Below are 12,172 nucleotides of genomic sequence, written 5' to 3' on the forward strand. Positions count from 1 at the left end.
AAGACTTGCACTTAATACAAAGGGCTAATAATACAGATTTGGAACTCATCAACGTAAAGATAAGAAAACTCATCAAAGCTGATGTGGTCACTCAGAAGTAAAAATAGAGAAGTTTCAAGACAGAACTTCAGAATATGCCTATAGTTTTAAGAAAGAATTCTTAATTGAATTGCAAACCATTAATAGATTGCTCCAGATTACTAATAAGAGGAATGAAAATCAAAAAATTCTATGTCTCACTTCAGCCGACAGAAGACAAAAGATGCAAATAAAATGATAATACTCAGTGAGTTTTGAATTGCCTTAACCATTTGGCATTGTTTTGAAAAGTTACTAAGGTATATGTACCCTTTGATACAAAAATTCTACTGCTAGGCATATTCACCACAGAAGTGAAAGACATAGAGAAAAGTCCCATATATACAAAAATATCCATTGCGATACTTTTTTGGTAGCAAAAAGCTAGAAACAAAATAAATGCTTGTCTATTGGGAAATGGATAAACAAAATGTAGCAGATGAACTTAATTGAAAACTATTCTGTTGCAAGATACAATGAAAAAAATGAATTCACAGAACTCTGGGGAAAAGCTTGTATGAACTGATGCAAAGTAAACAAAAGAAAAAAGATATCAATGATATGATACATCAGATTTTTAAAAAATTTTTAATTTTTTTCGTTTAAGGCACTGGGGTTAAATGAATTGCCCAAGGTCACACAACTAGGCAATTATTAAGTGTCTGAGGCCGGATTTGAACTCAGGTCCTCCTGACTCCAGGGCCGGTGCTCTATCCACTGTGCCACCGAGCTGCCCCATCACATTTTTTTTAAATATAATTTTATTACTATGTAGTGGTGTTGCTCTGAATTAAAGCTCTGGTACTGAAACAAACTCTCAAAAAGGTATATTGAAAATACAGTGTAAGTGACTAAAATGTCCCTTCCCTTTTATTTATAACAGCACTATTGAAAATAAAGTAGATGTCATCAACCGGGGACCAGTTAAACAAATTATGGTATATGAATGTAATGGAATATCACTGTGCTGTAAAAAAACGATTTGTGTGATGAATACAGATAAACATGGAAAAATCTACACGAACTGCTAGAGAGTGAAGTAGAGCCAAGAAAACAATATACAGAAAGACTATAACGTATATATATAAAATATTATATTATATGCATTATAACATATGTAATATAATAACAATATACAGAAAGACTATAATACTGTAAATGGAAAGAACAATACTACAACAAAAAATTGAAAGTGAATCCAATTCAAGATGCAAAAAAAGCTTTTGTACAACTTATTCCTCTTAAAAAATTCTATCTTAAAAGTACAGATATAAATGGATTTTTCCTTAAATTGACACAAAGCATATACCTAAAACCATCAGCAAGCATTATTTTTTAATGGGGAGAAACCAGAAGCTTCAGTAACATTAGGAGAGAAACAAAGACCACCCATCGTCACCAATACCAATCAATAATACTCTATTGGTAATCTTATCAATAAAAGAGAAGAAATAGAAGGAATTAGAAAGGATAATGAGGGTATTATTTATTATCTCTTTTTTGCACTTGATATATCCTTGGAAAATCCTAAAGACTAGATTAAAAGTGAGTTGAAGTAGTAATTTAACAAGGAAACAGGATATAAAATAAACCCACAAAAATCATCAGCATTCCTAAGAGAATTCCCATTTAAAACAAATATAAAATAAAATATCTGAGAATAAACCTGCCAAAAACAAATTCAGAAACTAAAAGAATAAAATTACAAAAACCTTTTTATACAAATAAAATCAGATTCAAATAATTGGACAAATAGGAATAGTTCATGGGAGGGCAGGGCCAATATAATAAAAGTGACAGTTTTACCTAAATTATTTATCCAATGAATCTAAACTGAATTACCAATTAAAAAAATCAAAATTCATTTGGAAGAAAGGTCAAGAATATCAAAAGAACTAAAGAAAAAAAAGTAAAGAAGTTTAGAAATATTAGACCTTAAACTAGTTTATAAGGCAGTTAATAAGAAGCCATTATTTGGTAAAAATTGTTGGGAAAACTAGAAAGTATTCTTGTAGAAATTAGGGAGACCAATATCTTAAACCATTTATCAATATAAGGTCAAAATAGATACATGATCTAGACAAAAGGGGAGATATCACAAGAAAATTAGAAGAACATGGTAATATGGAACATATTACCTTATCAGACTTGTGGAGAAACAATTTATGAATACACAAGAGGGAGAGAACAGCGTGAGGAGGAAATAAAACAAATAAAATATAAATAAAACCAATGCAGACAAAATCAGAAGGAAAGCAGAAAATTGGGGGGGGGGCATGACTGTATGGGCAGAGGTCTCATATCTCAAATATTTAGAGAACATTTTCAAAATAATAAGAATATAAGTCACTCCTCAATTGATTAATGGTCAAAGGATATGAACAGTTTTCCAATGAAGAAAGAAAAACAATTTAAAGTCACATAAAAATGCTCTAAATTATCGATTAGAGAAATACAAATTAAAAGAACTTAAAGGCATCATCTGTGGAGGATTCCTCATAAATGGTTAGAGTGAAATAAACAAATTAATAATAAATGTTAAGAAAGCATGGAAGTTTGCAATTTGAGGGATTATAGACAGTACACACTCTAATAAGATCACTGGTCCATCTCAAGTATTCAGTGATGCAGTTCGCAGTTCCCAATGGAACTATTACTAGGCAACACTTTACTTGTTTGGTTATTGTTAAAATAAAATAGATAAATTATATTTCTTTTAAAATACTATGTAGGGGGCAGCTAGATGGCGCAGTGAATAGAGCACTGGCCCTGGAGTGCGGAGGACCTGAGTTCAAATGTGACCTGAGATACTTCATAATTGCCTAGCTGTGTGACCTTGGGCAAGTCACTTAACCCCATTGCCATAAATAAAATTTTTAAAAAAATTTTTTTAAAATACTATGTAATAAGAGTTATTTTGTTATTTGCTTGCTAATTTAATCTGCTCTTCCCAACTTCTTCAACTAAATATATAACAACCAATACTAAAAATAATTTGGCGTAATTTCTTTAGCACTATCTCCTTCCCTATGAGGCTGAAAATACTCAGTTTTCAAATAATAAAAACAAGAATAAGGCAGAAAGAAAGAAAAGGGGGAGAGGGGGAGGGGGGGAGAGAGAGAGAGAGAGAGAGAGAGAGAGAGAGAAAGGGAGGGACGAGGAAGAGAAACTATCACAATTTCAGAATGTAAATGAATAAGACTCCAATGAAGAGAAATGAGAAGACATCTTTAAAATACTGTTTCCCGGAAGATTCACAGGTATTACACTTTGTACATGTTTTCAGACTTTTCAATGCTATCAGTCAGATGTGTTGACTTTTTTCGCCCTCTCCAAAAAAAACACTACTTGTCCTATGGGATGGTTCTCATGAGATGGGAAGCAAAAAAGGAAGGATATGTGGGATAAATGGTGACATAAGAAACAGAATATCCATAAAAACTTTTTTTTTAAAAAATACACTGCACGATTTTACCACTAAAAACTATTTCAATACAATACTGGAATAATAAGATTACTATTAATGTTACTATTATTAGAAAAGAACCATTTATTATTTTTTTGTTGGATTTTTTTAGATTAACAAGCAAAAACTCTAGCACATTCAGAGAGTTCTCTGTTAAGGAACCACAGAAAAACACAAATAATTACATAGGATAAGAATGCACAGATAGGTTACCATCTTCAACAAAGTGAAGAACATTTCCAAATCAATGAGATCATAGATCCACTAAAGCACTGCAGTGGTAAATCCTCATAGAAGAAAGGTTGACTGTGGAAAGTAGAACAAGAAACAAAGGAGGAAGCTACAGAGAAGTAGATTTCAGTTTTATAAACATAAAAACTTCCTAATAAACAGAACTATCCCAAAATAAAATGGGATGACTCAAGAACATAAAAATAAAATAAAAACCTTCAGAGGGTGAAGTTGTAGGGAAGTAAATTTCAGAATGATCTAATCACTTAGAGCTGTCTATAAAGGGAAGCCAAGAAAGATAGGGTTTGCCTTGCCTTAAAGCATGATGACCAAGCCATTAAGGATATTTTACAGTGAACATGCTGAACATGTGAGTTCAGAATCAGATGTGTCCAACCTGCAGTGGGTCCAAAGTTGTATTTGTTGTGCCTGATGGTGGTCTGGGTTGTACTATATATATGAATGGATGTTGATTCTGAATGTGGTCCTTGACAGATTTTTGTTGGGCCCAAAAGAGCTACAAGGTTGGACTAGAGGTTATCTGAAGTGCATTCCAAGAATAAATTGGCTCTCAATTTCCCTGTCCTCAGACTGACCCACTGACTACAGCTTAGGTATAGGCAATAATGGGACACAGGCCACACTCCAACTACATGCCTAAGAAAAATTTTTAGAGGATCAATAGCTGAAGCATCTCAATGAACCCTAAGCACCTTCTCTTCTAGATGACAAACATTAAAAGCCACATTTTTTTGCTTCCAGTTCCCAAATTATTGTTCATTATCATTTTTTTACTTGCTATCTCCATTATAATACCATCCTCACTTGGTAACGCTGCTGCAGCTAGTAGGGGAACAAGGCATGAATGGGGAGAAGAGTTGTTGCTGAAAACACTAGAATATTTTCCAAATGGCTCATATGTAAAAACATATTTGAATTAGTCTCCTAATTTTAGAGCTCAGTCAAACTGCAGGCCCTCCACATCAATTTCACATCTGCTTATTTTTATATTGAGTTAGTAGTCATACTTGACTCAGCTCAGAGCTAAAACTTTCTAATTTTGTGTTTACTAGTGAGGGCAGTATTGCTTTCTTTCTCTTACCTTCCTTAGCAGGTAATGGACCCCGGGATGGCTGCAGCCGGCATAGTCGGTGCTTGGATATCTGCACAAGCCCTTTGTTTGGTGTCCTCTTCAGAATAGGAGTGATTTTACCCCGTACACTATGTCTCCGACGGAGGCTGTAATGGTTCTTTGGTGTATTGGATGGCAAAGGACAGTTCTTCTTATCAGCAGGAAGGCTACAGGGATAAATATGGAAAGTTCACAGGAGATTCAAAGTGACAGTAATCAATTGATCTGACCTTTCCCAACAGTCATTCCCAAAGAGTTCCAGAGAAAAACAAAAATGACAATGGAGAACTGAAAACTATTCTACTGAATCACATTTGCAGAGACTCAGGATCCTGGCTGATGTCTTGGGCTCCATCTCTCTACCAGTCAGAAATCATAAAGTTTTAGAGCTAAAAGGAACTTTAGAGATGATCTAATCAATACCCTTCATTCTAAAGAGGAGAAAACAGACTCAAAGATGTGAAATGGCCTGCCCAATATCACATAGGTATACTTCACAGCATTGGAGTCAGTTAGATTGTGTGCTTTGGCTAAGGACTAGACCAGATAATGCATGAGACCTCTTCACATTCTGAGAGACAAAGATTTTGAAATGCCAAGCATTTCAAGCAACATTATCTTTGTCTTTTGCTTCCCATTCCCAATACTATATGACTATTGATCTCCTTTACCTAAGAAATGAGGAATCTGATCAATAATATGGATTTATTCCAAAATACTGGGTTGAGATAAGTCTCTACAGAAAGTAAGAGTGCTAAATTTGGTATCAGAAGAAATAGTAGAATACTGTTATTACTTACTTACATGATCCTGCATACATACATACATACAGTAAAAGAACAAAGGCTCTAGAGTCAAAAGACTTGAGTTCAAATAGTGCCTTTGATTATTTATTCCCCATGTGATGCTTGACTTCCCTGGGCCTCAGTTTCATCCTCTGTAAAATGAAGAACTTGGACCAAATGGACTTGAATGAGTCCTCTTCAAGTTCTAGGGCTATGCTTCCTTGACCTATTTGTGTCTCCATGTCCTCCTCTGTAAAAATCAGACTTGTGATCCCTGTCAGCTGCTTACATGCCTATTACCTGTTACTTTAGTTAAGAATTTTGTCACAAACACAAACTTCCAGTCTCTTAGTTATAAGTTACAAAAGTATATGGTAATCTGCTTGAAAATGCTTTTGGCTGTTTTGCTTAATGGCTTTCAGAAACCATACTTGATGCCTTGGTTGCTTCTTTTAAAATAAAATTACTAGGACACAGGAGGTTCTAAAAGAGTTTTTTGAGCTTCTGAAGTTTCTCACAGACTGAAAAAGGCTTCACCATGTTAGCTAATCAAACAAGCAGGGCACTGAACTCAGACTGCTCTGAACTCCAAGGTATGAAAAGAAAGAATCCAAATGATTACATGAGAACCCTGGACAAAACAGAGAGGTAGAAAGAGTAAGAAGGTATGGAGGAAAGGGAATGTGTATTTTATTTAAGCACCTACTATGTGCCAGAGACTTGCTAAGTACTTTAAGAAAATGATCTCTCTTGAGCCTCAAAACCACATTGTGGATAGGTGAACATGGATTCAGATTTTTGTCTTGCTACTGCAGAGGGGGCAACCTGATTAGATTTCTTTCTTCTAACTAAAGACCTTCAGGAGTAGTAACAAAAGGAACTCACAAAGTCTACATGGTAAAAACAGTGAATTTGGAATCTTGAATCAGTTCCCTTCTCTCTATTCCCAAGGCCTCCACCCTGAGCCAGGTCCTCAGTCTCTCTTGCTTTATCTGCTGTTAATGGCTTCCTCACTGGTCTCTCAGCCTCCATGATCCCCCTCCTTAATTAGTCCTTCTCATTACTATCAAATTAATGTATTCGAAACCTAGACCATTTCATTCTGTTTCTGGGAGAAAATACAACTATCTCTGCTGGTTTAGAAAGCTCTTACCAATCTGATTCTATGTTGTGCTAATCAAATGTCACTCTATACTCATATATTCAGAGTTATACCCTGTATCTCATCCATACTTATCTCTGGATTTTGTACCTTTGCCCAGTCCCTCAGAGCTGAAAAATGTTTTCTTTCCCCTTATTGGAATCCTTGGCTTCCTTTAAGGTTCAGCTCTCATACCTCCTCTGACAAAAGGCTTTTCCTAATACCCCTAATTATCAATGCTCACTCCACTTCAACATTACTATGTATTTAATTTGTACAGATTTTGCATGTATTTGGGTACATACTTTTCAATCAAATGTAGATTCCTTTGAGGGCAAGGACTATTTCATTTTTGTCTTTTTACTTTTTCAAGCATAATCTTTCATACATAACAGGTACTTAATAAATGCTTGCTGAGTTGAACCGATCTGAATTCATAGCCTAGTTTATTAACTGTGTAACTTTAGAAAAGTTGTTCACCTTGCTGAGCTTCTATGGGGATCCAAACCTAAAGCTACAGAAATATTATTTTATAAAAGTGCATTACCTCGTACTTCCCCTCCTTCGAATGATCTTAGTTCGGCTCTTTACTTTGTAAGGAGAGAGAGGTGTTTCACTATAGGCAGCAGTCTTTAATCCACTAGCTCCCGCTGCTGTTCTACTCAGGCCAGGAGATCTTGAGTCTCCTGATGAGGGGTGGGAGGGCCTATCCCTGTTGGAAGGATCAGAATGCCATAGAAAAGAGGATGCAGATGAAGATGACGGGCTAGAAGCTTTCCATTTGTACTTGTTAGTTGAAGTTCCAGGCTTGGATGTCATTGATGCTTTCTTTGACTTGGTATCTGGTTCAGTCCTGAGCTGTGACTTCCCAGTTCTTTCAAATGTACTAAAGGACACCTTTCGAGTGGTCTCAGGAACTATTCTTGGGACAGAATATCTTCTAATAGTCCTTGGGTTTTTCATTGAGTTGTTAACCCATCTATAGTTGTTTCTCCGAAACTTATTAGTCCTGCAAGGCACCAGCAAAGAGCCTTCTCTGACTTGTTTAGGTGAGTGACTGTGTTTCCTTGTAACAAGCACAGATGCTTCTGCCTGGGCAGGGCTGCTTGGATGACTAAGGACAGAGTCTCTTTCTGACCCAGTGTGCTGTACGCCTAAGCTGGATGAAACAGAGGATCCTGCTTTCCTCCCAATACCTGAACCATTACGTGGAGGCACAACAGGAGACCGGCATTTTAACAGAATGGCACTTTCACTAACAGTCCTTCGGGGTTCATGAGAGCCCCCAGGAGTAGCGCCCACAGACCTCACAACCCGGGGCTTGCCAGGCTCTTTGAGACAGACCAGAAGGGGGTCATCCTTACTGCTACTATCATCAAGTTTTATTGGTCGAGAGCCCTGCAACTTTCCCCCTGGGGGATCTCCCTCACCTTCTTGGGGCCTTGGGTCACTCCTGTGACTCCCTTCATTATCATCAATCAAGCCTCGATAGGCATCAGAGTCAGCCGATGATTCTAATTTGAGTGGTGGTGGTTTAATTTTGATTACCATGTTCTGATCTGGATTCAGTTGCACCTGTCTCTCAAGGACATACTGCTGAGAAGACCGGTCCTGACTGTCATCTGAACTGAGAAAAGGCTGAGCCATGCTGGTGCTTCCGTTGTCCCCAGGTTGGTCCATGGAGTTGGAAGGACGATTCACAAGGGAATATTTTTTCCGCCACGTGGGCCCATGATGTGGTGGGAAACCCCTCCGACCCTGACGAGGATATCGGGTGCTAAAAGCCCTGCCACTGCTGTACGTGGGCTGCTGCCACTGTGGAGTAGAGGAGACTGGGGCATTGCCATGAATGTTTTTGTAATCATCGATGAGACCTGGAAAAAGCACAAACATTACACTAGTTAACTAGCCAATTCTATCAATCCATACCAACTCCAAAGTTAAAAAATACAGATGGGGAACTCTTAATAATTCACACCAACCATCCTCCATTCAGCTTGTATCAATTTAGTTTTTCCTCAGCTAATTAACCTTAACATGCATCAGGTGCCTGAGAACTTATCTTAGTAATATACAGACCTTCTCTTATGACTAATCCATCAGTCCACTGGGTTTGAACCCTGTGGACTGATGGATTAGTCATGGTAATAATTCCCATGCTATTTAACTCACAGACTTGTACACATGAAATGATATAATGTAAATAAAATGCTATGCAAACCTTAAAGTATTATATAAATGCCAATTATTTATTCTGAAGGGAAAAGTCAAATGAAGAAAATATTAAATTCCTTCTACTTCATCTTAGGCAGTTGTGTTCCTATAATCATTAGAATTATAGTTTGCTCATATATTCATACTGCTACATGAGGTGAAAGACCCATGTCTTATCCAAAATCTGCAATCCACTAAGCAATGAGATATAAAATGGCTAAACACTGAATAATCTGCCAAAAGTTTTTAAGTGCCTATGTGTAAAACTAAAGGGAGGAAGGTTGTGAGAAAAAATAAATCACATTTTTGTAGTACTTTAAGATTTTCAAAGCACATTCTCCAGACAACATTTTGAGTTAAGGAGTCAAAATATTGATTTTTACAAGGCAATTGGGGTTAAGTGACTTGCCCAAGGTTACACAGCTGGGTAATTATTAAATTTCTGAGGTGGGATTTAAAATCCGACCCTCCTGTGGGTGCACTATCCACTGCACCACCTAGTTGCTCCTGAGGAATCAAAATATGAGTTATATTTCTAGACACTGTGAGCTTTGGAGGATGTAGTGACATTAACACATCACAATTCCCCTCCCTTAATTGAATGTTCTTCTAGAGTTTTAGGTCAAAAAAATGTATCATTCTATGGCCAATCCACAGACAAGCCTCTCCAAGCTTAAGTCCTTACATAAGTAGTATAGTGTGTTTATCCTATTTCTTTAGAGTTTGGATTTTATTCAGAGAGGAAGAAAGCTTTTGAGGAGGAAAAAATGCCATTCCTAAATGAGAATGAAAAACTGAGCCTGAGAGAGTGGACTGCTCCGAGTCAATCAGTCAGGGCTGTCATTAGTTTACTCATATCTTCTGACTCGGGTCCACCTATAAGAAAACTAGGAGAGAGTACTAAATGAGCTCATGTCCACATAACATGAAAAATATCCAAAAATCATTTTACAATCACCCAAGACATTTATTGTCCTTTTATTATTGACCTCCAAAAAAACAGAACAGGGTAGAAAACCATACTGGAGTCTCTGCTTCTCAGGGAGCTACTAGGTCAGGGGCAAGAAAATGCACCCAAGACAAGGCTTCAGAATCCCACAACTTAAGACTTCTAAGACTCGTTAGTGCCTTGGACTGGTCCTTCCTTCCTTCCTGAGCTGGGAAAGCTTTCATCCACCGTGAGATCCAGTGGGCTGTATGCAAGTCTGCATTTGCTTACCTAGGTGATCTAGGGGTGTAGCTGCTTGAGTCTGGGCCTCAGCTCGGGGGCTGTACTGGGGAGAAGAGACTTGGGAACCCTTTCTGCAAAGCCAGGTGGGCTGAAACCCAAAAAGGAGGCCTTTCTCTGCACCCTCCCCACCCCGTTACCAAGCAACAAGTGTGTGTGTGTGTGTGTGTGTGTGTGTGTATGCGTGAGGGGGTGTTCCCCAAGTTTTGGGGTGCGCGGATACGGGAGGGCCGCCTTGGTAGACAGGCCCAGCCCGCACCCCGCTGGGGCCGCTCCCTCCCCACAAAATGGGGACTGGGAGAGGCGGCAGGAGGGGTCTTTGAGGAGGCGATGGGGACAGGATTCCGGGGAGGAAGAAGAGTCGGGAGGAAAAAAAAAAGGGAAGGCAGAGACCCCGCCCAGGTGGCCATAGGTTACCCTGCAAGAGGCGGATCTGCCGCCGCAGCTGCTCCTTCTCCTCCATCTCTCGCAGTCGCGACGGCGGCGGCGGCAGCGGCAGCAGCAACAACAGTAGCGAAGGCGCCGGTCCAGGGCCCAGCCCCCGCTACGTCATCATCCCGCGACCGTTTCCCATCCGGCGCGAGCCGCCCAATCGGAGGTCGGGGGAGGGGTAGGAGGAAGAGGCCGGAAGTGGGCGGGGCGAAGTGGGGAGGGGCGGAAGAAAGAGACCCAAGAGAGGACGTTGCGCGGTTGGGGAGGGGCGTTGGCTGAAGGCCGAGCTTGGTCGCCTTGGCAACAGTGCCCGCCGAGGGCGCAGGAAGCCCGCGCAGGCGCACACAGAAGGAAAACTGGGCCGTTGGTTGCCGGGAGAGAAGATTCCTCAACCGCTAGTGGGGCCGAGGGAGGGTTGCCATGGGGACCCGGCCGTGGGGAGGAGGCCCGCCGGGCCGCTTCCTGCCGGGCTCGAGGCGCGGAAAGGCTCAGCCCCTCCACCAGGCCGGAAAGAAGCCAAGGGGGCCGCGGCCCGAGCTGGGGGGAAGAGCCCCGGGCATGGCGGCCCGGCCGGTCTGCAGCCCGGCGCGCCGCCCCGCTCCGGGCCCTGCCTGGCGCTGTGCCCTCAGCCGAGGCGCGGGGCTTCTCGGAACCTCAGCTTCCTCCTCTGTTCGCCACGTTTCTAACGGCGCTGACGTCCTGCGACCCTCTCCCGAAGCGCGGCCCGGCCCGCCCGGCCCACCCGGCCCACCCCACCCCGGCCCGCCTGGCCACGCCCGGCCCACCCCGGCCCGCCCGGCCCGCCGAGCCAAATAAACGATGAGTGTAGGGAGGACTCGAAGCGCCACCAAATGAGTGTAGAAAAGAGAAACTGAGAGGAAGCGAGGTTACGGGGGGGGGGGGCGCGGGGGGGGCGCCCCCGATCCCTGGAGGAGGCGCCTCTGGAGTGAGGGGGGCTTCAAGAAGGGGAGAGGGGCGACAGTAAAAGGAGAGATTGGGCCCGAAACCCAGCATGCCTGAAGGGAGGAGAATCCCAGGGAAAAGGGGCTTAACAAACTCAAATGACAGGTGAGGAAACAACAACGTGGAAGGATCTTTCCCAAAACCGTGCAACCACTGCTAGAGTCAGAATTTAAAGCTCCATCGGGTCCTTCCCGGCCAAACCCATTTCCCTTTCCCAATAGGTAGCTCCATATTGACCACCAGAAAAAAAAAAAAGGAATTTGAATTTTATTCACTAGATAAGCACTCCACTCCCTCTGCTGGACACCATAATGAGTAAGATCTTTCCTGAAGGCCTTCCTAGATAGGTTAAACTGGAATATACTCCATTCTGTTCTGTTGCTCCAGAATCTGTTTATAGGCTTGATTAATGTTGTTTCTGAGGAAAGCTCAGTTTAGGAAAGTTACTCTTTCTTTCCTTCCTAATAAACATTTTAAACTCAACATGTGTTAGAGTTCACTA

The 12,172-nt window shown here is 40.8% G+C and overlaps 1 protein-coding gene across 2 annotated transcripts in view; it reads right to left on the reverse strand.

Moving 5' to 3' along the window:
- ZC3H3 (zinc finger CCCH-type containing 3) overlaps nucleotides 1–11,414 on the reverse strand; it is a 527,107-nt gene extending 515,693 nt beyond the window's left edge. Inside the window, exons 1-3 of one of the 2 annotated variants that reach the window (XM_074202952.1) lie at nucleotides 10,693–11,414; nucleotides 7,381–8,707; nucleotides 4,878–5,074 (exon numbers count right to left, since the gene is read on the reverse strand). In XM_074202952.1, coding sequence (XP_074059053.1) covers nucleotides 4,878–5,074; nucleotides 7,381–8,707; nucleotides 10,693–10,738 — 1,570 coding nt within the window. In that variant the 5' untranslated portion in view covers nucleotides 10,739–11,414. The remainder of the gene's footprint in view (nucleotides 1–4,877; nucleotides 5,075–7,380; nucleotides 8,708–10,692) is intronic. The other variant, XM_074202953.1, reaches the window with a different exon arrangement.
- Nucleotides 11,415–12,172: the final 758 nt, after the last annotated feature.

This window comes from Macrotis lagotis, chromosome X (assembly GCF_037893015.1).
Source record: "Macrotis lagotis isolate mMagLag1 chromosome X, bilby.v1.9.chrom.fasta, whole genome shotgun sequence".
Classification (NCBI taxonomy): domain Eukaryota; kingdom Metazoa; phylum Chordata; class Mammalia; order Peramelemorphia; family Peramelidae; genus Macrotis; species Macrotis lagotis.